The 27,736-nt window shown below is 52.2% G+C and overlaps 2 protein-coding genes across 11 annotated transcripts in view; one reads left to right on the plus strand and one right to left on the minus strand.

Moving 5' to 3' along the window:
- Positions 1-19,851, minus strand: part of C16H19orf47 (chromosome 16 C19orf47 homolog) — a 34,953-nt gene extending 15,102 nt beyond the window's left edge. Inside the window, exons 1-9 of one of the 7 annotated variants that reach the window (XM_081806906.1) lie at positions 19,767-19,851; positions 15,567-15,618; positions 12,188-12,275; positions 11,938-12,052; positions 10,438-10,519; positions 5,709-5,846; positions 3,866-4,018; positions 2,260-2,330; positions 7-769 (exon numbers count right to left, since the gene is read on the minus strand). In XM_081806906.1, the coding sequence (XP_081663032.1) occupies positions 275-769; positions 2,260-2,330; positions 3,866-4,018; positions 5,709-5,846; positions 10,438-10,519; positions 11,938-12,052; positions 12,188-12,275; positions 15,567-15,585 (1,161 nt within the window). In that variant the 5' untranslated portion in view covers positions 15,586-15,618; positions 19,767-19,851 and the 3' untranslated portion in view covers positions 7-274. Of the gene's footprint in view, positions 1-6; positions 770-2,259; positions 2,331-3,865; positions 4,019-5,708; positions 5,847-10,437; positions 10,520-11,937; positions 12,053-12,187; positions 12,276-15,513; positions 15,879-17,655; positions 17,804-19,766 lie in introns of those variants that run through there. The other 6 variants (XM_081806908.1, XR_014140919.1, XM_081806910.1 and 3 more) reach the window with 6 other exon arrangements.
- A 153-nt stretch (positions 19,852-20,004) lies between these two features.
- Positions 20,005-27,736, plus strand: part of PLD3 (phospholipase D family member 3) — a 17,807-nt gene continuing 10,075 nt past the window's right edge. For 2 of the 4 annotated variants that reach the window (XM_031039255.2, XM_031039251.2), the window contains exon 1: positions 20,016-20,162. The gene's annotated coding sequence lies outside the window, so the exon portion shown is untranslated. Of the gene's footprint in view, positions 20,163-21,595; positions 21,685-27,736 lie in introns of all 4 variants that reach the window. The other 2 variants (XM_081806903.1, XM_031039253.2) reach the window with 2 other exon arrangements.

The raw sequence follows: 27,736 nt of genomic DNA on the forward strand, positions 1-27,736 counted from the left end.
GGAGAGGTAGAAAAGTGGGTCCTGCCAAAGGCCACAGTCCAAGAGGAGAGAACAAAGGACGTGAGAAAGGAAAGTCCTAGAGCAGCAAGGCCAGGCCACAGCGACCATGTCGGACTCAGAACACTGGGGTGAGCCCCAGAAAGCTTGGGCCGGCTCGAATGCCTGAGGGAGACAAGCAGTGTCATCCAGGAGCCAGCAGAGGACTGGGCATGGCCTCACGGGAGCCTCTGCCAGAGCCAGGAACCTGGAGAGGGGCCCGCGCCCCGCCCAGAGGCTAGAAGGTCCTGCGGCCCAGTCTTTTGAACACGCTCACTGTGCCCGCATGGTCCATCTGGGCACCCAGGCCCTCGCTGGAGCTGCTCCCCCGGGGCCCCACCAGAGTCCTCTTAATGGTGACCTTGACCTCGGCCAAGGACTTACTCTTGGTGCTCGTGACCTGGCTGTCCTGGGCCTCGGGCACAAGGGCAGCCTTGCCCAGTCTCTGGATGATGCTGACTTTGGACAGGGACTCTGGCTTCCTCTCAAGCCCTGGGCGTGAGGAAAGGGCCAGGCGTCGCAGTGTCGGGGTGGCAGCCGTCGCGGCCGAGCTTGTGGCCTTGGCTTTGACAGTCAGTGCCGGCTGGGGACTGGGCTTGGCTGGGCCCCGGCCCAGCTTCTTCAGAACCCCGGCATACTGCAGGACAGAGCTGCTGCTGTCATTGTCGCTGTCCCAAGCCAGATCCTCGTCCATCTCTGGGGTGGCCCCCAGGCGGCTGAAAACTCCTGTGGGCTGCAGGGGTCAGAGACGGGACAAGTGAGTCATTTAGTCATTCAACACACATGCGTGCAGTGCTGCCTCACTGTGCCTGGCCTCGCTGGAACACCCATCGGTGACACGGTGACACACTAGCCAGTGGTGAGAGCCACTGACCTTGGCCGAAGTTCAGGAGAGACTCCCTGGACAAGGGACATCTGAGATGAGATCTGAAAGTTCCGGCACATAGGTCTAATAAAGATGGGGAGAGGGTGGGCCACACACAGAAGACCATTTGCAAAGGTCTGCAGGGGAACATGGCAAAAGACAAATTTGGTCATTCACTCAACAGGCATCTCCTGAGTCCCGACTGTCCCTGGCCCTGCCCTCAGGGGGCTCACAGTCCAGCGGGGGAGACAGATCTGGCAGCGGAAATGACACAAACAACTCCCTAACTACGACAGTGGCGCATTCTCTGGACGAGACAGGAGTGCTGGCGAGCGGGAGACAGGGAAGCCTCCTCTGGGAGTTCAAGGACACCTTCTCCCAGGTGCTGATGTGTAAGCCAGGCCCTCAACGATCAGTCAGCCGAGAAAAGGGCGAGGGCCAAGCCCCCAAGGCAGGAATAAGAATCATATGTATGGAGCACTCACTCTCTGCTAAGCTCTTTATGTGGCTGCATCTTCTAACCACATGATCCCGAGTGTGATTATCATGCTCATGATAAGATTATAGGAGGTGAGAAAAAGGTCAGATAAGCCCTGGTGAGTAAGGGGTGGAGAGGCAGGAAACGCAGCCGGGGAGCTCCGGCGCAGTTAATCAAAGGTGACATTCAAAGCGTGCCTACCACGCATCAGACACCCCCAGCACTGTGCAGGTGTATCTCACTTAATCCTCACAACCACCCGACGAGATGGGTCCTAGACAGATAAGGAAACTGAGGTACAAGGAGCTTAAGTGACATGGCCAAGGCCATGCGGCCAGGGAGTGGCAAAGCTGGATTCACACCGGGCAGGGCTCAGGCCGTGTGCTCCTAGCACACACCGTCCCTGGGCCCTGCAGGCCAAGGCAAGGAGGGTGGCGCTCATCCTGACCGCGGTGAGCAGCGTCTGATGGGGAGCAGGTGGCCTGTCCTGTGGGTGGGCACACACTGCCGCTGTGGGGGAGGGGCAGGAGATGGGGGGAGGTGGCAGAGCAGGGAAGACAGATGGAGCCATCACTGGAGCCTGCCTGGAATGGGGGCACTGGGGCATCCCTGAGACAGGGCCTGGGAAAGGAGTCCCTTTAGGGGAAGATGCCGAGGCCAGTCTGGGACAAGGAGGTGGGAGCGGCCCGAGGGCAGCAGGCAGGAGTTGGCCAGACCCCAGGCGCTGTAAATCAGGAGAGAGGTCGAGGTGCAAAGAAGGGAACTGAGGCTGTTAAGGCGGGTGAGGCGGCGCAGGGAGCATGAGGGGCTGGATGTGGGACCGACACCCGCAAGGAAGACAAATTAGAGAACTCAGGCGGTTTCCCCATTCCCAACTCACTTTATTCCCCGTCGTCGTGTCTGCCTTGGTCTCGGCGCCGAGGCGGTCAAACACAGATGTCCTCTGGAGACCTGGGAGGGAAGTGAGCCCTCAGCCAGCACCTGCTGAGCAGCGCATGGAGCCCAGGCCTGGCCGAGCATCATGCATCGTGCAGACAAGGGAGGGGAGACACGGCTAGTCCAGGCCCAGGCAGCTGTGGTCCAGGCAGGCACAGACTCTGTGTCTACACCCTCGCTAACACTGACCCACACGTCTCTGGCTAGTGCCAAATGTGGGAAGGATCCGCTGAAACTGACCCTTGGGCTCCTTGAGACTGTACAAGTTCAAGAAATGTGTGTGTGCGCAAAGGGTTCTTAATCCCTACTTGTTCCCTTCACTCTTTTTGGGGTCATGGGGCTCTGAGAGCCTGCCGACTAGTGATGAGCCCTCTCCCTAAATCCCAACCCAAATAGCCATTGATAGAATGTTTACTAAGTTATGATATATAAATATGATGCAAATATAAAATGACCATTAAAAAGAGTGAAAGCATGGGGCGCCTAAGAGGCTCAGTCGGTGAAGCGTCTGCCTTCGGCTCAGGTCATGATCTCGGGGTCCTGGAATCGAGTCCAGCGTTGGGCTCCCTGCTCAGCGGGAGGCCTGCTTCTCCCTCTGCCCCTCCCCTGCCTGTTCTCTCTTTCTCTCTAATAAATAAAATCTTTAAAATAAATAAATAATAAAAAATAAAAAGAGTGAAAGCAGATCCACAATCCAGGTGAAAAGATCTCAATACAAAAGTTCTAGAATGGGGTGCCTGAATGGCTCAGTCAGTTAAGCATCTGCCTTTGGCTCAGGTCATGATCCCAGGGTCCTGGGATCAAGCCCCGCATCGGGCTCCCTGCTCACTGGGGAGTCTGCTTCTCCCTGTCCCTGCACCCCTACCCCCTGCTCATGCTCTCTCTCTCTCCCCCTCCAAAAAAATCTTAAAAAAAAAAAAAGTTCTAGAACAATACCTACAGGACGGTGCTATTTGTGATTTTAAGAAACACTCATATGGGCCTATGTACAAATGCATGCTTGCAAGCTCACAGATGCTGGTCTGGGTAGGTTAACGATGGCATGGGATATGGGAGTGAGGGGACAGAGTCCGTTGGTACTGTATATTCTTCTGCACCATATGAATGTTTTTCCATGAGGACACGTACAATATTCTAAAAGGAACACTGTGGGGAAGACCCTCTCTGTACCCCAGCTAGGGACTGAACCTCAACCAGGCTCCTCTGGCTCATAATGATGGTTCCCACGCTTTGGGCACCCACCCTCAGCCAGGCAGGGTCCCCACATCACAGGCAAGCAGTCACGGAGTCCGAGTCCCCACCGCTCAGGGAAGAGGCGCCAGACGAGGCACTAAGGAACCCTGCTACACTAACTGCAGGACGACAGGGCAGAGGCGGTGACATGTCCTCCTCCTCTACGGCCACCATCGCTGTCCCCTTGGTCCAAGGCCCCCTGGATCTCGGTAGAGCCTGCTTCTCGGCCAGTGCCTGCAGGCGTGACCAATCCCGCACCATGCAACCAAAGGGAAATGCAGCCTCTACGCCCAAGGGCGCCCCTGCCGGGCCGATACCTTTGGCCGCCTGTTGCTGCTCCAGAATCTTGCGGGTCCGGGGGGTGGTGCCTTTGGGCATGTTGATAATGTACTTCCCCTCCATCTCGGCTGTGACCCGGCGCCGCTTGGTGGGGACAGCCAGGCTCTCCTCCTCCCGGCGGGCCAGGGCTGCTGGGGAGGAGGGGGGGAGTGAGCATCTTCTGGGATGGAATGTTCTCCTGAGTTGGGGGCTGGACGCCCAGCGAAGGGCACAAATGTGCCCTTTACTTCCATGTGTTTGAATGACTAGAATCCCTCATCTTCCCAACCACCACTGACTCCGAATCACCAAGAAATTCAGAGGTCTAGGTGCAACAGGGTTGTTGATGGCGCTCAGAATCCCCACTCGGTGGCGGGCCTCGCAAGGCTCCCTGTGGCTCCATCCCTGCCCCCCATAGGCTCACCTCCCAGCCCAGCCAGAGTCCCCTCAGAAAGAGGGAAATGTTCAAGAGCTCCAGCTAGGTGGTGGTTTCACGGGTGTAACAATTTTTTTAAATTAATCAAACTGTATACTTACAATGTGTACATCGTACATAAGTAAATTATACCTCACTTAGATTAAAAAAAAAAAACCAGCATCCCCTCAACACATCTGAGCCAGGTCACTCCCAGGCTCATCGTCCTTTTAATACTTCAGAAATGAATTTTAACTTTCTTGCTCATGACACACAAATCAAAAAGGCCAAAGATGGGGAGGAGGCGCTTCTAAACACACAGGGCAGAAAGGGAGCACGGGCGGTGGAGGTGGACAGGGCCCTTCCCTGGGCCTCGGTTTCCACTTGTGCCAAGATCTTTGCTGTGGGGGTGAGGCCAATAAAGGCAGGACCGTGGGGCAGGCAGCAGGAGGCGGGCTTGGAAGCCCAAAGGCCAGAGTCCTATTCCCAGCTTTCAAGCTGAGACCTGGAAGAAAAACAAAGGCCAAGCACAGAAGTCTTTGGAGGAAGAGTGTGCTGGGAGAAAGGAACATCAGGGCAAAGGCCCACGACGGGAAGGAGCCTGGAAGGGACCCATGGGAGGGAGCCAGGGGAAGAGATGCAGGAGATGGATGCACATTATACGGAGCCTATAAGGACATGTGGGAAGATGACTTTACTACCGGGACAATGGGACGCTCTGGAGAGTCCTAGCCCAGGGTGAGAGGATCAGGTCGAAGGTCTGGAAGGATCCTCCTGGCTGACCTCTGACCCCTGCCTCAAGCACAGGGCCTGGCACCAGTATGGGCCCTGGTGAGCATCTGGGCCACCTACAGTCCACAGCACTGTACTGAACACTTAAGACTTTATGCAGAGAGGGGGCGCCTGGGTGGCTCAGTCGTTAAGCGTCTGCCTTCGGCTCAGGTCATGATCCCAGGGTCCTGGGATCGAGCCCCGCATCGGGCTCCCTGCTCAGCGGGAAGCCTGCTTCTCCCTCTCCCTCTCCCACTCCCCCTGCTTGTGTTCCCTCTCTCGCTGTGTCTCTCTCTGTCAAATAAATAAATAAAATCTTTAAAAAAAAAAAAAAAAAAAAAAGACTTTATGCAGAGAGTAATGTCAATGTTAAGTGTTTCTTTCCACAATAAAAAATAGATAAAAAATCTAAAATGATTGAACCGCAATGCACTTGTACCATTAGGTACACCGTCTCAAGGGCTTCCCGCTGTCCCCATTCTACAGCCTGGGTAAGCAAGGTCCACAGAGGTGCAGGGGCTTGACCAAGCCTGAACACTTTGGACACCCTGTGGTCTCCAAAGCACCCTGCTACATTGGGAACATGACCTCCGAATACCATCTGCCAACCCACCCTCACCCCCAGCTCCTCCCGCCATCCACCCAAGTCCCCTCACCGGCAGCCTTGGCACTCTTCGCTGCCATCTTGTTGGATACAGTGACCGAGATCTTGGAGGTGCTGGTGTCCGGCCGCCTGGGGGGAGTGCCGGGTGGGGAGTCGCGGTTCAGGCTGTTGGCGATCATTCGAGAGGCAGCTGCGGGGAGGAAAGGGGAGAGTCGTCGTGCCAGGGGCCTGGGGATGGGGGCCAGGACGGAGAAGGAAAGCCTTGGGACTGAATGGGGAAGGGGCAGCTGGAGTCACGCTGTGTCTACACGGCCATGATGGGGATACCTGGGGGCGGGCCAGTCTAACCAGTAGCCAGCCCACCCCTCGCTGCGTGGGGGCTTTCCTGTGGCCCTAGATCAGCCTGGTTCCCATCACACCTCACCCAAGCTCCTCTCCCGGCTCCGCTTCAGCCAAGCTGGTCTAGGGGATCTTCCCCACCCAGCACCTCTTCATAGCACATGCTGTTCCCTCGACCTGGCATGCAGTTCCCTGAGCACCAACCAGCTTGCCCTGGCTCTTCACTCAGGTCTCCTCTCCGATGGCACCCCCTCAGAGAAAGCTTCCCGCACCACTCCATCAACCTCCACCGGCCTGACCCTATGCTAGGCTTGCTTTTGTCTCACAACCCTAGTTACTGCTTGACACTAAATGACACAGATTTATCTACTGGTGGGCTCTCTGGTGAGTATGCAGGCCCCACCAGGAGACAATGCCTGTTTATTTCTGTATCCCCAGTGGCTGCAACAGTTTCTGGAGCTTCACAGGTCCTCCATAAACATCCACTGGAAAAAATGAACACTCTCATGGAAAATCCCAACACCCCTACCAGAACAGGATCTACTGCAAGCCAATTTTACAGGTGAGGAAGCGGGGACTCCGGGAGGGGGTCCCTCCGCCAGGCCCCTGAGCAATGGTGAGTCCGGCTCCAGGGGGGCCACGGGAAGACTTGCAATGACGTCCCTCTGGGGATGAGGGACAGGAGTGAGGGCCGTCTCTGGCAGCTCCAGTCTTCTGCAGAGCAGAAGGAGGGATCCCAGGGCACCAGGGGGAGCTACAGCACGCAGACGGGAGGGCCAGCCCCAGTGTGGGAAGGACATGGGTCTCGTCTCGGGCACAGTGTAGCTGGTTTTAGGGCCCGGGTTTCAAAAGCTCTTGGGGAAGAGCTTCATGCTGCCCCAGCTCGCTCCACAGTCCCGGGGATCCCCCACCCCCACTGGCTTTTAGATTTTGGTATTCCATCTTACCCACCCCCCAAAAGCCTTCCCTTTTTCTGCTATGGGCTCTCTCTCAAAACCTGCTGAAGTCCCCCATACTGACCCTTGATGTGCTATTACAATTATACGTTGCTGGGTTGGTTTTTGAAATTATAAGTATAGCATACAGAAAAAATACATCAAACCCACACAGACCACTTAACAGAAAGTCAACTCCCACATACCCACCACCCAGGTCAAGAATTGGAGCCTTCCTGGGCGCCTGGGTGGCTCAGTTGGTTAAGCGACTGCCTTCAGCTCAGGTCATGATCCTGGAGTCCCGGGATCGAGTCCCGCATCGGGCTCCCTGCTCGGCGGGGAGCCTGCTTCTCCCTCTGACCCTCCCCCCTCTCATGTGCTCTCTCATTCTCTCTCTCTCAAATAAATAAATAAAATCTTAAAAAAAAAAAAGAATTGGAGCCTTCCTCACGTGATGTGATGAGCACTGGGTATTATATGAAACTGATAAATTATTGAACACTACATCTGAAACTGATGATGTACTAGAAATTGACTAATTAAATTTAAATTAAACAAAAAGAAGAAGAATTGGAGCCTTCCAAAGTCCGGGGATTGGCCCTTCCCAATCAGACCTCCTCCTTCCCCCTACCAGGAAAAAATGGTCGGTTTTCAGCCCTGCTCACTCCCCTGGTAATGACCGGTATATACCCTTTCACAATTTTCCCAAGACTTTTCTTCAGACAGCTCTGAAGCCGGATAGGGATGGCTTTCCGGCGAGCTGTGCAGACTCTCCTGGGATGACTGGGATGGTCTGCTATAGAAGGTAAGCAGTTGAGAGGCCCTGCCTCTTGCAGTGTACCCAGAGGGAAACGTCTTGCTTGAAAGGGATAAGGGATATGATGTTTCATCACGACAGGTAAGCACCATTTAGGTGGAAGAGAACAACTCTGTCTTTGCCCTAATGAATTTAAGCTGTAGTCAGACGTCAGACACACACAGATACAGACACGCGTATTCAAAAGCGTATGTTATAAAGTGTATACAAGTGAGTGTACCAAAAATGCCGTTCTGGAACATTCTTCCCTCCTCCCTTTCCCTCTTTGCCTGTTTCCCCTATTCCTCCCAATTGCCTATTTTCTCCACTAGTATTTTTGTTAGTTTTACTTCTTTAAATTTGTTTTAAACAAAGACCTTCAGAAGGGTATAAAAAAATACACGCTATCTGACTTCAGTTATATACACTTGACAGACTAGCAAAAAAGACTAACAAAAACAGACATCCTGTGCTGTGAGGAATCAGGGTAATGGGTGCCCTGGAGAGGGGGGCAGTGATGCTGGTCAGGTTTCTGTTCCTGGATTTGGATGCTGCTGGCTACACGGCTGTTGGCCTGTGGAAAGTGAGTCAGCTGTACTTTCGTGATCGCATCCTTTCCCATATGTAAGTTCAGGCAGACTGTCGCAGGAAAGAACTCCCAATTTGGGGCGCCTGGGTGGCTCAGTTGGTTAAGCGACTGCCTTCAGCTCAAGTCATGATCCCAGGGTCCTGGGATCGAGCCCCGCATCGGGCTCCCTGCTCAGCGGGAAGCCTGCTTCTCCCTCTCCCACTCCCCCTGCTCGTGTTCCCTCTCTCGCTGTGTCTCTCTCTGTCAAATAAATAAATAAAATCTTTAAAAAAAAAAAAAAAACCTCCCAATTTGTTCAGCCTCCCTTTGTCCATGCCTTTGGGTGGCACTGCCCACACCAACGCTGGGCTTAGGCACGTGACGGGCTTTGGCCAATGGGACAAGAGCAAGGGTTACACAAGCGGAAGCTTAAGAGGTGCTTTGCACAGTGGGGCCTGCCCTCTCATGCTGCTCTGGGGAACCCTACGATCGGCACCGTGTGGACGAGCCCGGGCTCGCCCACTGGAAAACGAGCGACATGTGGCCCGGTCACCTCTGTTGGCCCAGATGACATCAAGCCAACCACCAGACGTGTGAGTGAGGCCATGCTAGATCACCCAGCCTCAACCGAGCTGCTAGGTGACCACTGAGATCAGCTGAGCTGGCCCAGAACAGAACTGACCAGCCAGGTCATAAAATCATGAGAAATAAAAGTCAGCACCTTAAACCCATTTGGAGCTTGTTATGCAGCAAAGGCTAATATGCATATTAGATTTTTTTTTTTTGGTAAGATTTTATTTATTTATTTATTTGAGAGAGAGAATGAGAGAGAGCATGAGAGGGAAGAGGGTCAGAGGGAGAAGCGGACTCCCCGCTGAGCAGGGAGCCCGATGCGGGACTCGATCCAGGGACTCCAGGATCATGACCTGAGCTGAAGGCAGTCGCTTAACCAACTGAGCCACCCAGGCGCCCGCATATTAGATTTTTAAAGTTTCTTTTTCTTGGGATGCCTGGGTGGCTCAGCTGGTTAAGCGTCTGCCTTCCGCTCAGGTCATGATCCCAGGGTCCTGCCTGCTTCTCCCTCTGTTTCCTTGCTCGCTCTCTCGCTCTCTCTCCCCCTCTCCCTCTGACAAATACATAAATAAATCTTATTTTATTTATTTATATGACAGAGAGAGACACAGCGAGAGAGGGAACACAAGCAGGGGGAGTGGGAGAGGGAGAAGCAGGCTTCCCGCCGAGCAGGGAGCCTGATGTGGGGCTCGATCCCAGGATCCTGGGATCATGACCTGAGCCGAAGGCAGAGGCCCAACGACTGAGCCACCCAGGCGCCCCAGGTTTATTTTTCTTAAAAAAGGTATCACCCTGCTGAAAAAAAACAAATGTATAAATACAGTCTGTTCTCACCATTCACAGATTCCCTATTTGCAAATTTGCCTCTTCGCTAACATTGATTTGTAACCCCAAAACCAATACTTGTGGCCCTTTTGTGGTCATCCACAGCCAGGCACTGAACGGTGAAAGACCTGAGTCACCTGACATGCACTCGCCCCCTGAAGTCAAACGAGGTGACGCTCTGCCTTCCTGGGTCAGCTCTCACACAAGTAAACAAGTAGGCTTCTCACGGTCTATTTCGTGCCATGTTTTTACATTTTTGTGCTTTATCTTAGTGACTTTGCTGTTTAAAATGGCCCCCAAGCATAGTGACAAGGTGCTTTCTAGTACTCCCAAGTGATGTGCCTTACGGAGAAAACATATGTGTTAGATTAGCTTCGTCCAGGCACGTGTTACAGTGCTGCTGGTCCCGAGCTCGATGTTAACGCGTCGACAACATATAACAAATGAAAGGTCTTTAAACAGAAATACACATAAAGTCGGGTCTGCACTGATCAGTTGACAAAGATGTTGTAACCAGAGGCTCGCAGGAACCTAACCTTGTATTTCCTCCGCGAGCAGCGACTCGGGACTCGCTAATTCAGTGTTCGCTTTACAGAACTTTATAGAACAGAACTGCCACCAATGAAAATTGGCCGCTGAGAGAACCTCAGATGGCTTTGTTTCACCCCTGCAGACTCCAGGTGTGTCCCCCGGACAATTAAACTCCATGAATAAAGGGAAGGGACCCCCGGTGGGTGGGACTCACCGCTGGAGGCACCGCGGCGGATCTCGCCTGGGATGGGGCTGGGGTTGCAGGGCACTGACTCAGTGGCAGCCTTGCACATGTCCTGTAAAATACAACAACAACAACAAAAACAGGTGTCTGGGTTACCAGAGGGACAAGGGCACGAGGTCCGGGAACAGAAATCTGAGCAACACTGGAGGGATCAGAGCCCGAGCTGCTAGAGAAGAGATTTCAGAACATTTCACCCCCAACCATGAGAAAGCAGCAGAAAGACCCAAACTGAGAAACGTTCTGCAAAACACCTGACCAGTACTCTTCAAAACTGTCAAGCTCATCAAGCACCGGGCAAGACTACGGAGCTGTCACAAATTAACAGAGACCAAGGAGACGTAAGGAGACTTAAGTGAATTGCAAGGCGGTATTCGCGGAAGAGAAAGAAGACATCGGTGAAAGAACTGAGAAAATCCAAGCAGTCTGTGGTGTAGTTACTGGGAGCGTGCTACCGTTCGTTTCTTAGTTTTGACAAACGCGCCATGGCTGTGTGCGGTGCTAGCGTGAGGGGAAGCTCGATGAGGGAGATAAGACACTTTCTGTACTGTTGTTGGAATTTTTCTGTAAACCTAAAGTTGTTCCCGAATTTAAAAATTTAAAGGGGAAAAAAAAAGCTTTGCTCGGTGACCTGCTCTGTGGTAACTCAGGGAACGCCCCCGACTTGAGAGAGCGCTCACTGTGGGGTCCTGGCTGGATGATGGCCAGGTGAAGGCCTGTCCCTGGGTGGGGGAAGCAGCCAGTGTTCGGTAAAGTGAGAGTCTGAGAGCACAGCTCTGAGGCAGGCTTCCTTCTCAGTCGAGTGCAGTGAGCAATAAATGAGTTAAAATGCGTAAAGGATGGAGACAGGTCCTGGCAGGCTATGGTAAAGCCTTGGTAAGTGTCTGCTATCAAGATTCAACAAGCTCTTCGTTCCAGGTCTGGCGCTTGGTGCCACACACACTATCTGGTAGGTGGCCACAGTCCCCGATACAGGAGTGGAGTGTGAAAAGCCTGTTTCAGAGAGACTCAGGGAGGTAAAGATCACTCGTCTAAGGTCAGTGTAAGTGGAGGGGCCAAGAATGGAATAACCATGCTGTTGGCCAAGTCACTGACCGAGTCCCACAGCAGGGGTTCCTGTCCTGGGGACAGAGAAGAGTCCTGCTAATGATGATTATCATGAGGAAGATGAGAACTAGTAATGACAATAGAGAGCCTTTACTGAGGCCCCACTATTTGCACTGTACTGGGGCTTTATTTAACTCAATACTTACAACCACCTTGCAAGATACGTCTGCCTAGCTGCATTCTACCAATGGAGAAAGGAAGACTCAGAGAGGTTAGGCAACACGCCCAATGTCACACAGCAAATGGTACAACCAGCCTTGGAACTCAGGTCTGCCCGCTTTCGCTTCCAAGCCTCCTGCTGGCTCTGCTGCTGTCCCTCCACCGCACCCTAAACCCGGGGACCAAGGGGTTGGGCTGCGCACCCACCTGGCGGTGCACCACCTTGGCATGCTTGAGGATGGCAATGATGTCGCCCACCACAGTCACGCCCAGCTCATTCATGATCTCTTTGTTGAGATCCAGCAGCATGCTCTTCTGGATCCTGCAGGGGAGGGTCACCAGTGAGGCCACCAGTGGGTCAGGATGGATGGGCCGGCCAGCTCCCTTCTCCCCCCACCTCTCCCCACCTCTCCCCTCCTCTCGCCAAGTTCCCGCTCTGTCCCCTCAGCCCCCTTACCTATTATCCACAAACATCACGGCGTAATTGACAGCAGGCCCCGGAGGAATGCCGGCTTCCTTAAAGAACTGGATCCACTCGGAAGTGGCTAGGGGATGGACAGGGCTCATTATTCCCATTATTCTCTCCAGAGAAGAGTAGCCGCAAAACCACGGCTCCCACAAATTAAATGCTCACCACACGCCAGGCCCTGGCCGAGCGCTTCACGCGGACAGTGGAACTCAGCCCGCCCACACCCCTGCGAGGAGCTCGGCAGCATTAGGACTCCCTCACTCTGCCAACCAGGAGACTGAGGCCACAAAGGAGGCCTGAGGAGACTGAGAACACGAAGGCCATGTGCTTCTGTACGGCCCTTCTGCCCACAGCTCTGCCCTGGCTGCGAGCCACCATGATCATCCCCACGCTTGGCCAGTGCCCGAGTTCAGGGAGCCGGGACTCTGGGTTCTCCACCCTGGTCCCCATTGGCAGGCCCAGCTCCCGAGGGTGACAGGATCCACAGGTGACCGGAAAGAAGGGACACAGCCGGGGCCCCTGGGTGGCTCAGTCGTTAAGCGTCTGCCTTCGGCTCAGGTCATGATCCCAGAGTCCTGGGATCAAGCCCCACATCAGGCTCCCTGCTCGGCGGGAGGCCTGCTTCTCCCTCTCCCACTCCCCCTGCTTGTGTTCCCTCTCTCGCTGTGTCTCTCTCTGTCAAATAAATAAATAAAATCTTTAAAAAAAAAAAAAGAAGGGACACAGCCGGCCTGTGAGCGTCAGCAAGCCCTCTCCTCACCACAGAACCAGCAAGCAGAGGCTTTGGTGCTTGGGTTCAAATTCTGGCTCTGCCACCTCCTGGCTAAGGGCCTATGGGAAGTTAAAGCTTGGGGGTCTCCGTTTCCTCCTCTGTAAATTTAGGTATAATACACTCAGTGAGGATTTACCGAGGACTTGGCACAGGCCAGGTCCCGTTCTAAGCACCGGGGATTCCAGGACACAAGACAACGTCCCTGCCCTCATTGAGCTCACATTCCAGTGATAACGCCCACATCCTTACATCCTTGGATCACTGTGCAGACTCGGTGAGAGTCCCCATAAAGGACTTTAAGTGACACCTGGCCCAGGGGACAATCTCATCTCAGAGCAGCTGCTGCTATGCTATTCTTATTCTGCCACCACTACCACTGCCAAGGCCAAGAGCAGGGACACACCCACCCATGAAGCCTTATTTTTTCTAAACTTCTCTGTTTAGCCTCTTGGGTGTGACCTTCAAACTGACCCTGGTCTGGCCAACAGGTGTTAGATAAGATCACTAATTCTAAGAACTTTCTTTTCACATTTTAACATCTCTGAAACTAAGAGCCCCCTGGCAATCAATGGTGTGCCCGTGGTTTCACTGGGGAAACTTTTTTCTTTAATAGCACTACACCCAACAATCAAAACAAGAAATTTGCTACTGCTATGCCCATTTTGCTTACAAGACCACTGAGGCTCAGAGTGGGGAAAGAGACTCCAGTCTAGGTGACTTCAGGGCTCGGGCACAGGCCCAGGGGCCACCCCTCTGCCCACCTGGCCACAGGCCTATCTCCCCAAGATTTGAGGGGAGGTGAGGAGCTCGTGCCCTCAGGACTTCTGCCACCAGCCCAGAGGACAGGGGGCCTTTTTCTGCCTTACACTATCCACCTGCCCAGGCATGGGGCCCTGGGTTCTATTAGCCAAAAGCAGGCAACCTTGTCCATTAAAAAAAAACACATTATGATCCCATTTATACGAAATGTCCAGAATAGGTAAACATCTATAGAGATCTACAGAGACAGAAAGCAGATTAGCGGTTGCCAGGGGCTGGCAGGGAAAAGAGAGTGACTATTGGGGTGCCTGGGTGGCTCAGTCGTTAAGCGTCTGCCTTTGGCTCAGGTCATGATCCCAGGGTCCTGGGATCGAGCCCCGCATCGGGCTCCCTGCTCCGCGGGCAGCCTGCTTCTCCCTCTCCCACTCCCCCTGCTTGTGTTCCCTCTCTGGCTGTCTTTCTGTCTGTCAAATAAATAAAACCTTTAAAAAAAAAATTAAAAAAAAAAAAAGAAAATAGAGTGACTATTAGTTAATGGGTCTGGGGGCTTTCGGGAGAGTGATGAAAAGGTTTTGAAACTGACTGTGCTGATGGTTGCAGAACTCTGAACACAGAATATAAAAACCACTGAACTGTACACTTTTTAAATAGGGGAATCGTATAAAATGTGAACCGTATCTCAGTTACATTGTTATTAAGGAGGGAAAAGGGGCCACATCGTTTGGGGGTGGCTAGCAGCCTGAAACAAAGTCGAGGAACTGCAAACGTCCCCACATCGGGTTCTTGCCATCATTTCACTAAAGAGAAAAATATGTTGCCAAGTAAATGGTCAGGAGCACCCCCGTTCCAGAAAGAGTAAGAGGGGACACACAACGTGCGTCGTGGACTCAGTGAGGTACGGCTTGCCGTACACAGCAGGAGACGCACACTGGAATATTCACAGCAGCTGGTCTGTTAACAGCCCCAGCCCAGAAGCAATGCAGGATCCACAGCCAGAAGCAGAGAAACCAAGGGTGGTCACTCACGCAGGAAATACTACACAGCCGCTCAAAGGAAAGAACTGCAGCTACACGCAGCCAGAGAGGACTTCCAGCCGTTAGGCGGAGCAAAAGAAGCCACACCCAGAGCAAGAGATAGACCATTCCCAACATCCCAGAAGCGCCTCCCCGCCCCCCGCCCCCACCACATTCCCTATGTAGTGACGTCTCTCTGTTTCTCGAGGGCAGCCAGTACCTTCCAACAGCATGGATTGGTTTTGCCTGTTTCTGTGCTTTATAGAAATGGAATCATTAAGGATGTAGTCCAGCGTTTGCCTTCTAATTGCTCTCATGACCACACAAGGATGTCCTCCTATGTACTTCTCTATACGCACAAATCTCAAAAGACGTACAAGCTACCCGCTAACCTCTGTGCTTTGACAATCCCACCGTGCGGAGCCTAAAGAGAATATAGTGATGAGGCTTATGAGAATCCTAACGGCTAACATTTGTTGGGAACCCTGCCCAAGGTCTAACATGCGATAACCTCCTTAACCCTTACAGCATCCCAGGACATGGGGACTGCTAGTTTCTCCATTTTACAGGTGAGAAAACCGAGGCTCTGCTGGGCTCCACATCACCAAGTTCTTAAATGCTAGACTATGCCGTCGGGAGGCCAAGATACAGAGCGGCTAGGCCCCCGGCAGGCCCTGGGCAGGCCGCCGCCCCGCCTCCGAGGTCCTCAGGCAACAGCTGTTCCTGCCAGTGACCTGGCCCTCCCTCCCCCACCTCGTCCAAGGTCATACCTCAGAAAGGGCAGTGGGGAGGGGGAGCTCCAGGAAGAAGGCCACAGACTCACCCATAGTCACTGAGACCATTGTCTCTCTGGCCCTGGTGCTGCTCCCGGGAGCCTGGAAGAGAGAACAAAGGCAGAGGGCCCATGAGTCGCTGCCGGGCTGTGAGTGTTTGTCCCTCCTTTGCTGCCTGTCGGGCCTGCCTGCCGGCCAGAGAAGACTGCCCAGGCTGGGGGCTCACAGCCCAGGAATAGCCTGAACACCTGGCAGGAAGTCAGCCTGTGACAGAGCTGCCACAACTCTCATGGTTGCCTGGGACAAGGCCCAGGGACGGCAAATGTCCACAGCTCCATCCCCACACACCTCAGAAGTTTCTGGCTGGGATAAGAGAGGGAGAGAAAAAAAAAAGACCCCCCCCCCCCCGCTCAAGACTTTAACCATAAATACCCATTAGTCATCCATTCACAAATTATTTACCGACAGCCTAGGACGTGCGAGGCACTATTCTAGGAGCTAAAGATCCTGAGGTGAACAAAAATACAGAGCGTGGCATCTAGGTGGGACAGGGGAAGGGGGACGAGAGAGTAAAGAAGCAAAACGGATCACAATACGGTGAGTCAGAAAGCCCTCGGTGTCACGCAGAACACAGAGAGGACCTGGCAAGGGAGGGAGGGGTTGTGATTCGAAATAGGGCGAACAGGGGAGACCCCTCTAAAGCGACAGAGACCCGAAGGAGGTGGAGGAGTGAGCCCTGTGGTTTTACAGAGGAAGAGTATTCCAGGAGAAGATATAGCAAGTCCAGTGTCCAGAGCCAAGAGCCCATCTGGCATGGGTGCGAGATGGCACGGAGCCGGGATGACTGCGGGAAGTGGAGGCGAGGGGACAGGGGGAGGCAAGTGGGTGGAGCTGAGGGCAGAGAGGTGGGCCACCACATCAGGAGAGCCTCGGACAAGAAATGGAAAACCAACGTCCGCTTAGGTAAGACGAGCAGGTGCCAGAAAGCTGTTAAGGACATATTAGCACCACGGGGACTTTCCCCTGAACATTACTGGGCGCCTAGGTGGCGCAGTCGGTTCTGTCTTCGGCTCAGGTCACGGTCCCAGGGTCCTGGGATCGAGCCCCGAGTTGGGCTCCCTGCTCAGTGAGGAGCCTGCTTCTCCCTCTCCCTCCGCTGCAGCTCCCCCTGCTTATGCTCTCTGTCAAATAAATAAATAAAATCTAAAAAAAAATAAAGGAAACTAAAGGGAAAAACTTCCTTGCCTGATAATTCACTGCAATCTGCCTCCAGGACCACTTGTCCCACTCAGCCCTCCTATCCTTCTCTGGCCCTACCCTCTGCTCCAAGCCCTCTGCCCTCTTCCTTCACTATACTCCCTTCTACCCACACCGGCCCAATTTTTTTTTTTTAAGATTTTATTTATTTGAGAGAGAGAGCACAAGAGTGGGGGGAGGGGCAGAGGGACAAGCAGACTCCCCACTGAGCAAGGAGCCCCAGGACCCTGAGATCATGACCTGAGCCAAAAGCAGACGCTTAACCAACAGAGCCACCCAAGCACCCCCTGGCCCCCAATTCTGATCCTTCTCCCTTACCCTTCCTCTGCTTGCTCCACAGGGTGCAGAAGACCCTTTCTGCTCACCATCACACTAAATGCCCCTCCCTGCCCCCATTCTGTTGGTACAACAGAGACGGTATGAGAGTAAGGACTCTGGAACCAGACCACGGGGTTCAAATCTGGCTCTAACACTTCCTAGCTGCGTGGTCTCAGCAAGTTACTTCACCAGTCAGGCCTGGTGTCCCCATCTGGAAATAAGGACGGTACAGATGTTACTTCTCTTGGAGGACGGCTAGAACACCAGATGAGCTTCTATGCTCAGAGTACCTGAGGCAGCGCCCATGCACCCTAAGAGTCTGGAAGCATTGGCTATTCTTACCTCCCAGGCCTCCTCTCTTAGCCTTTCCTCCGACTAGGGCTTTGCCTGCCTCCCGGTTTTCCCACGCTCACATGTGCCTGAAATGCTTTCTTATCCTGTCCTCCTGGCAAGCTCTCCTTCACTCTGTTTGGCTGTCACCCACTTTGTGAAGCTTTCCCAAAGTCCCCAGAGACTCTCCCCCAGAGACTCTCCCCTCTGCCTCCAACTGGGGTTCATCCGGACCTTCTCTGATGCTGCTGTTGCATCTCTTATTGATGAACAGGACCATAGACATCACTCTGCCCCCGTACTTGACTCCTAAGTTTGCCTTCTGGATTTTGCCACTGGACAAAGCCAACGCCACCAGCGTCTCTCCAAGAGCAGGGCATGGTGAGGCTTCAATATATCAGACAGAAAGACAACATGTCACATACCAAGCACTGATTATGCCCCAGGACCGGAGCCAGGCATCATGCTGACACCTCACAACCTCCTCATGAGGGAGGACTATTATTAGCCCCATTTTAATCGATGAAAAAAAACCGACTCATCGAGGTACAGTCATTTGTCAAATGCCACATCTACCAAGTGACTTCACTGGGATTCGAAAACAAGTTCTCCCTGATCCACTGCCCATTCGGTAACTCTTGTCCAAAGTTTACGTGCCAGGCACTGAGTATACACAGCTCGGTGTCTCCTCACAACCACCTGGGGAAAAAAAGTTAAAATGATCCCCATGTTACAAATGAGAGCGGCAGGTCCAAGGTCACACAGCAAGGAACTATAGGGCCAGGATTTGAATCCAAGTCAGCCCAATGCCTATGACTAACACTGGCTGAGGGATTACTACAAGCCAGGCGCTGTGGTCAGTCTTTGCGAGGTGTCAGTTAATGCTTACCAGAAGCCTTTGGGAACTGGTATCCTCTCCCTACATCTGCAGAAGTCCCCCTGCTGGACTCAATTGCCTCTCTCCTCCATTAAAAGCCCATCTCCAGCGCTAACTTTCTAAACAGTGAAAATTGGAACATTAATAATAATAGCAAATGACAGTTCCTAAAACTCAAGTAATTACCATGTATCAGACTCCCTTGCTAAGCCCTTGAAAGGCTTGGATCTACATCCTGACTTTACCACTTCCAAACCCCGCCCCTGGGGGCCAGGGGTTAACCTTAACCTTTCTGGATCTCACTTCCCTCAAACAGAAAACAAGAATGATAGGGGTATCTATTCTTAAAATGGTTAGAGGGATGAAGTGAGTTCATAAACACCAAGTCCTTAAAACAATGCTGGGCAGGTGATAAGTGCTATGTACATATGCATTAAATAAATCAAACTTCGGTGAGGTAGAGAAAGGGTAGGACAGTCACTGACCTAATGTCAGCCACGTGCAAAGTGTGAGCAAAGAACAGAGTATAACTTGACAGTGCCCGTGGGACCATGATATTCCCTTTTCAAATCTCTTTCAGCTTCTGTCTACAATTTAAATAGACTATTCGGCTTCTGTTGTATTTCAGGTTACGTTTTCCTTCTTTTCGTGGCCAGCAATGCTAGTTTTCCATAAGTTCGCCAATACGAAATTTCCTGCTCAAATTAATTGACTGGAGGAAAAATGCATCAGTGGTTTTAAAAAGAAAAATCTACATCTATGAGATCTGGCAAAATTGGTCAAATAGGAAGTGGCAGGATGTCGATTTGCCCAATTCCAGATTCCGAGTTTTTCCTATTGCTGTCTCTGAGCTTCCTCCTACCCTCTACTTCCCTGAAAGTCCCAGCTACAGCAATAACTCTCAGAATCATTATTATCATAGTCCCAATACACTGAGCTCCTACTCAATACTGTGCGAAGCCCTTGTGCTAAGGGATTTACACGCACATTTCATCAGCATCCTCACAACGACCCTATGGTATAGCACTACTAACCCTCATTGTATAGATTCGGAAAATGAGGTCCAGAGAGGTTCAGGCATAGGCCTACTGCCAAAAGCTGGGCTGGGACTTGAACCGAAATCGGCGGGCCTCCAATTGCACGCTCCCACACCCAGATCTTCCATGCCAAGCGCAAACATTATCATCGGTACAGTACTAACAATAACAGTATAGTAACGAAGTGTGCAGTGTGCTAGGCGCTGAACTAGGGTCTCCGACATGCACGAGCAGACCTCTCACTCTAAGCCATAAGGAGGATGCTACAGTCAGATTCTGGCCCCCATTCTACAGAGGAGGAAACTGAGGTTCAGAGAAAGAAGTCGCTTGTCCGGGCCGCAGAGCGACGCCGAGACTGACTCCAGAACCAGGACGCCATCCATCCCCTCCGCATCCTGCCCGGTCCCACCACCCCCTGGCCCGCGCCTCACCTGACCCTCCGCGCCCGCGCCCACACGCGCTGCCCGCCCTCCCTCCCGGCAGCGCCAACTGTCAGACCCTCCTCCCTCGGCCCGGCTGCCCTCCCCGGAAGTACCGCCTTCGCCACCGGAAGCCGGATCCACCAGCCCGCGGCCGCTCTGGCCCGCCGGACCGCCACCAGCGAGAGTGCGGCCGCAACTGTCACGTGACCTCCCTCTGTCTTCCAGGCGCTTCCCTCCGCCCAGCGCTAGCGAGGAGCGCGGCCAATGAGAAAGGCAAATGCCTAGCCCCCGTCGTCCCGCAGTCCTGCCGGAGTGCGCCTGCGTGCGACGGGGGTGGCCGGGCGGGGCTCCAGCCTGGAAGGTGCGTGCCGGGCTGGGTCCGGGAGTGGGAGACGTGGAGTGCAGGTACTGTGCGATCTGGGGCGCGGCGCCGCTGCTGCCCTTTTCGTGTTGTCCTTCCCTCTGTAATGCATTTCTCCCTTTATGTCATCCAATGTCCCTTTATGTAGCCATCCCTCCCCTTATTTATGTCGCATCCCGGTTGAATGGTCACCACTCCACTTCTGTCGCCATCACCCTACCTATGTCGCTGTCAACCCCCTTAATTCGCTTTCGTTATAAGCCCCCGTTGCCACCCTACATTGCAGCCTTCCCGCATTACGCCGCCATCGCCTTATGTCGCCTGCGCCCCTCTTTTGTTGCTATTTTTCCTTTATGAAGTCCTATGTCTCCGTTCCTGCCGTGTCACCTTTGCTCCTGACAGTCACCGTCCATGCCTTATATGCTCCTAGTTTTCCCCATAAGGAGCCACTCTGCCTTCCAGTTGTTTTTTTTCCGTCCATGTCTCCTTCATTTTCCCGTGTCACCTCTCACATACTCACCACCGTATGGGCTACTAGAGCCCGCTTCCTGGGGTATACCAGACTCCCAGCTCTACCATGAAACCTCTGGGTAACCTTGACCACCTGATTACACCTTTGCAATCTCAGCTTCCTCAGCTGTAAACCACACACAAGGACACCTATGTCAAGGATGATTGTGAGGATTCTGCGAGTTTATTCTTGTGATGTGTGCAGCTTGATGTGGCGATTTGGGCTAATAATGTTATTAACCATGTCACCCTCACCCTCATGCAGTCTGCAGTCACCTTCATCACCTCTTCATTGTCACTACCCCCCCTCTTCCCCTCAGCTGCCCTCTTCATTCCCATGGCGCAGGTACACTCCCTGTATCATGATACCCTCTGCCACGGCAACCACCCCACGCCACCCCACGTCACAGTCTCCCATGTTTTCATCTCTGCCACGTCACCCCACCTGAGGGGGTGGCCCATCGGCCATCACAAACCTTGCTCGGGTAAATACTTAATCCCTATCTCTACCTTGATGGATTGAGTGGTTCCCCCACCCCCAAAATGGGAGCATTGAGCTGATGCTATAGCAGGAGTCCAGGAGTAGTGGGGGGGGGGGGACTAGCTAGCTTAGACCCAGATTCCCTTGACTTCTAGAATCGGGGGTACAGAGAGATGAGGCAGGTCCCAGCACACCTCAGTCAAACCTCAGCAACCCTGAATGCTTGGGTAGAGAGGTAAGTATCTTTTTCACTCAGCTTACCTTAGAGAGGCAGTGTGGGACAGTGGTTAGCAATGTGTGCCTGGGAGCTGGAACCCTGGTTCCAATCTTGGTTCTAGCACTTAGTACTTAAATAGTTGCATGGCCTTGAGAGGTGGCTTCACGTCCCTGTGCCTCAGTTGCTGCATCTGCAATATGGGAATAAAAACAGTTACTCATTCAACAAATATTTACTAAGCATGTTCTACATGCCCAACACTGTGCTAGGCTTGGGGGACACAGCAATGAACAAAACAGAGATCCCTGGCTTCATGGAGTTTACATTCTAGCAGGGGTAAGAGACAACAAGCGAACAGGTAAGTAGATTCAATGATGTGTCAGAAGAGGGGTGGGAATACATGGTAAAGGTTACAGTTTTAAATAAGGTGATCAGGGAAGGTTTTCTGAGATGGTGCATTTGAACAAAGACCTGAAGGAGGGGAGAGAGTGACGTGGCTCTATGGGGAAGGGCATTCTAGGCAGAGAGAACAGCAAATGCAAGGGCCCTGAGGTCGGGGCATGCATTGAATATTTCAGGAATAGCAAGTAAGCCAATGAGGGAGGAGGGGGTGGGGGTGGGGTCAGAGGAGGGAGGGGGCAGATCGTCTGAACTCATGGGCCATGGAGAAGACTTGGGCTTTACCATGAGTGAGGCGGGAGCCACGGGAGGATTTGGAGGAGAAGAGAGACTTAATCTGATGTGATAGGAGACAGCAGCCGCAGCTCCAGAACTTCTGCCAAGGATGGATTGGCAAGAGCAGCCTGGTTGGAAGGAGAGCCAGAGTTGTCTTCTTAAAGCTGCACTCACATATCCTTTATATTTGGAGAAAGCTTCCGACGTCCCTCTCAAAGACTGGGAGGGAGAGGAGGAGGAGATGCTGGGAGAGTTTTTGAGAAGCCAATGCCACCTCTGGGTTCAGGTGCTGTTGGGGGCAGGGCGGGGGGAGGTGGGCGGTAGTGGGCAGCCACAGATCTACAGATGATAAATAACACGACAGGCAGCTGTCTACACCCGGGACCCCGAGGCAGCTCGGGATCAGATCCTGGCTCCACCATTTCCTAGCTGTGTCCTTTTGTGCCCATGACTTGACTGAGACAGCCCCGTGCTGCCCTCTGGGTCTTTAGTTTTCTTATCTGTTATACGGGGCTAAGAAAAGGACCAGTGTGAGAAATTAAATACATAAAGTGCTTCCAGCAGCTGTTGGCTCAGTAAACAAGGAGCTCTGCCCTCTTCCGGGGAGGGGGCGGGACAAGGAAAAGACATTCTGCCTTATTTTATGTTCATGAGTTGGTTCCACATCATAGTGTCCCGGAACAGAACTGAGCTCTGGGTTCGAATTCCATACCGACAAACTGACGCCGTACAACCTGAGCAGAGATTTCCCTGACCCCTCCTGCCTCATCTGAAAAACGGGGCTAACAATGCTTCGCCCCCAGATGTGCGGGGGCGTGGTGGTATTTTTGAGCTGAGACATCAACCATTTTCCATTGTGATGCTGCTCTGCCCCTCCCCTGCTTTATTTTTCCCCAAAGCGCATACTCTGTGTTTCACTCCTCTATTGTCACCCACAAGAGAATGTCATCTTTACTAGGATTTTTGGTTTTTTCTGTTTTGTGCTGTATTCCCAGTGTCTACACAGGCCTTACCAGCAAGTAGTCACTGAACAAATACTAGTCAAATGAACAGATGAATGAATTGAGCACCCGCCATGTACCATCCCTATACTGGGTGGTACTGGGCACATAGCACTGACTGAGACAGCCCCACGCTGCCCTCATGGGTTTCACAGTCCCGTGGGACAGACAGCCTCATCACCAGGCAGGGCCAGCCCAGAGGGCTGGGATTGGGGAAGCATAGGCAGAAGGGTCAGGGCTGGGATGGAGAAGCCCAGGGACTGTTGGAACCCAAAGCAGGGATTCTGGGCCAGCCCAGGAGTCAGGAAGGGCTTCCTGGGGGAGGGGGAACAGGAGCTGATAGGAATGAGCGACATGAAGAGAAAGGTGTGCTGGGCAAGGGCAGCATCTGTGGGAGTGTTTGGTGGTAAAAGTGTGGTTTCAGTTCAAGGAACCGAAAGATATTAAATATGGATGCGATCTAAAGGATGGTGAGACAGTAAGCCGAAGAGGTTATTAAGGGGAGATCATTCAGAGCTCTAGGAACCACACTGAGGATCTGAGACTTTGTCCTGAAGACACCAGGGGCTGGTGGGGGACATAGGTTTTTGAGCAGGAGAGGGTTGAGTTTGACTCAGATGGAGGGGGGACTAGAAGGGTTGGATGGAGGTTGGGAGCCAAGGGAGGTGGCAGGAGTGGGGACCCAGGTGGGAGAAGGCAAGTTGAGGCTGTGGAAGGGAGAAAAAAAAGGGGTGTGTGGGAGAGACCCTTAGGAGGTCAAGTGGACAAGTTGTGGAGGGTCCAGGATGAGGCCTAGGGCTTCAGGGCAATCAGGGAGGGCTTTCTGGAAGAGGTGACACACAGACTGAGACCTGTGGGATGGATAAGACAGCTGTCCTTTAAAAAAAAAAAAAAAGATAGCTGTCCTTGAAGGAGGGACCAAGGAGAGGAACAGGTTTGGGAGAGATTTTAAGGACAGTTGGGGACATGGTAGATGTGAGGGGCTTGGGAACCCCTGGGGAGAAGCATCTAGAAGGCCATGGGACTTCCAAAGTTGAAGTTCAGGGAAGAGATGAGAGCTGGAGAGAGCTTTGGGCCCTAGAGGACATGGTAAGAAGTTTGCCCTTTGCCCTGAGGGCAGTGGGGAGCCACAGAGGGGTTTTGAGTAGGGATGAAACAGCTTAGATTTTTGAGTTCCAACTCAGAAATATTCACCAATCATGATGTGGTTTTTTTGTTGTTGTTGTTTTGATCTATTTAATTGTTTTTCAGACCCAGCATCTTCTCTCCCTAGGAAGGGCACCTTCTAGGGGTCCTTTGAAATAAAGTTTCTACTGCTAAAAACCAAACCAACAAAGAAAGTTTACAAAACCAGTGCTCTGTTCTGTTTTCTGTAGACTTGAGCTCAGACAACTGATTGTTCAGTCCAAAAGGGTCTGCACAATCAAGTGAAAATCAGCTCCTTTTAAACACATTTCTGTTTTGAACCATATGAAAGGTCCCTAGGTTCATAAGTGTTTCCTGTGGTATAGTCTGTGTGGTACAGACTGGTAGTTCTGCAGCTCTCTCGGATGGCTTGAATCAACCTTAAATTGACCTTGAACTTTACTCTCAGGCCGAAAGGCCATAATATGCACTTACCCATCTGCTCTGGGCTTAGAGCACATGCCGGTTATCATTGTGTATAAAACAAATGTCACTAGGTCTAGAGAGACCTCTATGAAAGTCTTTTCTCCAAGATTCCCATTCTACTGCTCCATTTCTTCTGTTTTCAACAAACATTTATGGAGTGGTTATGATGTGCTGGGCACCCAGGATTAGAGAAAGAAACCAAACACAGACTTAGCTTTTTAAGGGACACATAAGTAAGGGACACACAGATCTCACCAGCAAGATTGTTTTGGGGCTTTGCTAGTCTGCCTGTCTGCCATGGATGGCTTCATTGACTCTTCCTAGCAAATATAAGGTTGATATGTTCATCCTCCCATTGGTCTGAGGATGAAAGTAAGGCTCAGAGAAGGGAGCCTCTCTAACACACGGCTGAGATCTGAACCCAAGGTGGTGGAACTCTGAGATCCACCCCCTTAAACCATTCAGAGATCCCCCAGCCTCCGCCCTCCCCCCAGCTGAGTATGAGATGATCCCCATTCTGTAGATAGGCCAGCAGGGCTGAGAGAAAGCCCCATGCCTGAGGTCACTCAGTAAGAGTGACAGGTGGGATTTGAATCCTGGGTTCTGCAATCTAAAGCCCGGCTATGAAGGAAGGATCAAATCTCCCACCCCCCACCCAAGGGTGGGGTGTTCAGGAAACTGTGACCCAGCACATGTCTGAGAAACCCAGTGGGTTTTGCTTCCTCCTTTTCTGTGGGCTGTGGTATCACACCCCAAGGCAGGCAGGGCATAAGCCAAGGGGCCGGGGATATCCTCCGGGCTGGGAGGGGCACACTTGCTGGCAGAGATGCATCCCATGACCAAAGAAGCAAGAGCATAAGGACCAGCCTGGGCATTGCCCTGGAGCTCCATGGGGGTTCTAGGTTACTGGGAACGCAGGAGCTGAGCTGAGGGAAATGCCAACACCTGTTATCCTGGCTCTGTCAGTCCAGCTGCCCATGCCCATCTTCAATTTCACCCTGCCCTGCGCCCCCCAGGGACCTGAGGACGGTGATGCTGGATACTTCTCCAACTGAGGCCATAGTCTTTTTCTGGAGACTGATGTGGAGGAAGGGCCACCCCAGCTAGGAGCCGGGGCCTCATAATTTCATTTCCAAAGAAGTCCTATGTGCATTTAAAAAAAAAAAAAAAGTAAAGGCCTACAATGGAAAGCAAGCATCTTGCCTTGGGGGTGGCTGGGGCAGGGGGGAAAGGGAGCCTTTCTTTTTCTTTTTCTTTTTTTTTTTTTTGGCTGTCAGAATCCTAGACACAATCACATTTATTGAGAACCTCTTGCGTGTCCATTCTATCTACTTGATATTAATTCCTTTAGTTCAATTCTCAAATTTTATATGTTCAAAATACACACACAGTTTATTCATTCATTCATTCACTCATTTAATTTCCTTGAGCCTTCTCCCAAATTTGCTCCTCCTCAGACTTCCGCAGCTCAGCTATTGGGGCTTCTATCCTTCCTCAGACCAAAACCCTTGGCTGTCTCGCGCATGCACACACACACACACACACACACACACACACACGCAGCCAGAGGGAGTCTGCAAATACCTATATTAGTTCCCTTTGGCTGCTATAACAAATCACCATGAACAGGGTGGCTTAAGACAACCGAAAATTATTCTCCCCGTTCTGGAGGCCAGATGTCCAAAATCAAGGTGTTCGCAGGGCCATGCCCCTTCCTGAGGCTCTGGGGAATCCCTGCCTCTCCCAGATTCTGGTGGCTCTGCCTCCCTGGTCACGTGGTCTTCTCTGTATCTTCTCTTCTGTCTCTTAGAGACACTTGTCATTGGATTTCGTGCCCACCCAGATAATCCAGGATGATACCATCTCAAAACCCTTAATTTAATTACATCTACAAAGACCCTTTTTCCAATTAAGGTCACGTTCACAAGTTCCGGAGATTATGGCCATGTTGGACGTATCTTTTTGGAGGCCACCATTCAACTGACTGCAACACCCAAGGCAGGCAGATCATGTCTCTCCTCTGCCCAGAACGTGCCCATGGCCCTGTCCTCACCACAGTCCAGGCAGCCCTGCACAATCTGGTCCTGTCACCTCTCTGACTCATCTCTCTCTCTTTCCCACTGCCTACCCCACTACAGACACACTGGCCTCCTTACTCTTCCCTACCCAAATCAGGCACATTCCAGCCTCAGGGCCTTTGCACTGGCTGTTCCCTCTGCTAGAAACACTCCCTAAGAAGTCCATGTAGCTCCCTCCCCCGTCCTTGAAGTTTTTTTCTCAGGTATCCCCTTCTCAGGGAGGCTCTCCCAGACCTCCTTAATTATTTTTTATTAAAGATTTTTTTAAATTTATTCATTTGAGAGAGAACACAAGCGGGGGTGCGGGGAGCAGAGGGAGAAGTAGACTCCCCGCTGAGCAGGGAGCCTGACATGGGGCTGGATCCCAGGACCCTGGGATCATGACCTGAGCCTAAGGCAGACTCTTAACCAACTGAGCCACCCAAGCGTCCCTAGACCTTATTTAAAATTGCAAACAATCCCAACCCCACCCCTTCCCCTGCCCTGCTTCTCTATGGCATTTATTACCCTCTAACATATAATTTACTTACTATCTCCTTTTTTGTCTTCCCTGGTGTCTGTTTTATTCACAGAAGTATTTGCAGTGCCTAAAACAATACCTGGTACACAGATACTAAGTATGTGTAAAATTAACATGGTACTACTGTCACCATGCCCATCTTACAGACAGGAAAACTAAGGCACAGAATCGTTGTCATTTCTCAAGGTCAAACGGTCATATAAGAGCTGAGGCTCATATTCAAATCAGGCATCTGGCTCTGGAATCCAAGGTATTGACTGCCTTGCAATCTAGTCCAGTCTAAACCACTTATCCAGCACTGGTTTTCTTTTTAAACACCTTAGGGGTATTTTTTTTTTTTTTAAGATTTTATTTATTTGAGAGAGAGAGAATGAGAGACAGAGAGCATGAGAGAAAGGAGGGCCAGAGGGAGAAGCAGACTCCCTGCTGAGCAGGGAGCCCGATGTGGGACTCGATCCCGGGACTCCAGGATCATGACCTGAGCCGAAGGCAGTCGCTTAACCAACTGAGCCACCCAGGCGCCCC

The sequence above is a fragment of the Leptonychotes weddellii genome, chromosome 16 (genome assembly GCF_054177405.1).
Source record: "Leptonychotes weddellii isolate Sample4059 chromosome 16, ASM5417740v2, whole genome shotgun sequence".
Taxonomy (NCBI): Eukaryota; Metazoa; Chordata; class Mammalia; order Carnivora; family Phocidae; genus Leptonychotes; species Leptonychotes weddellii.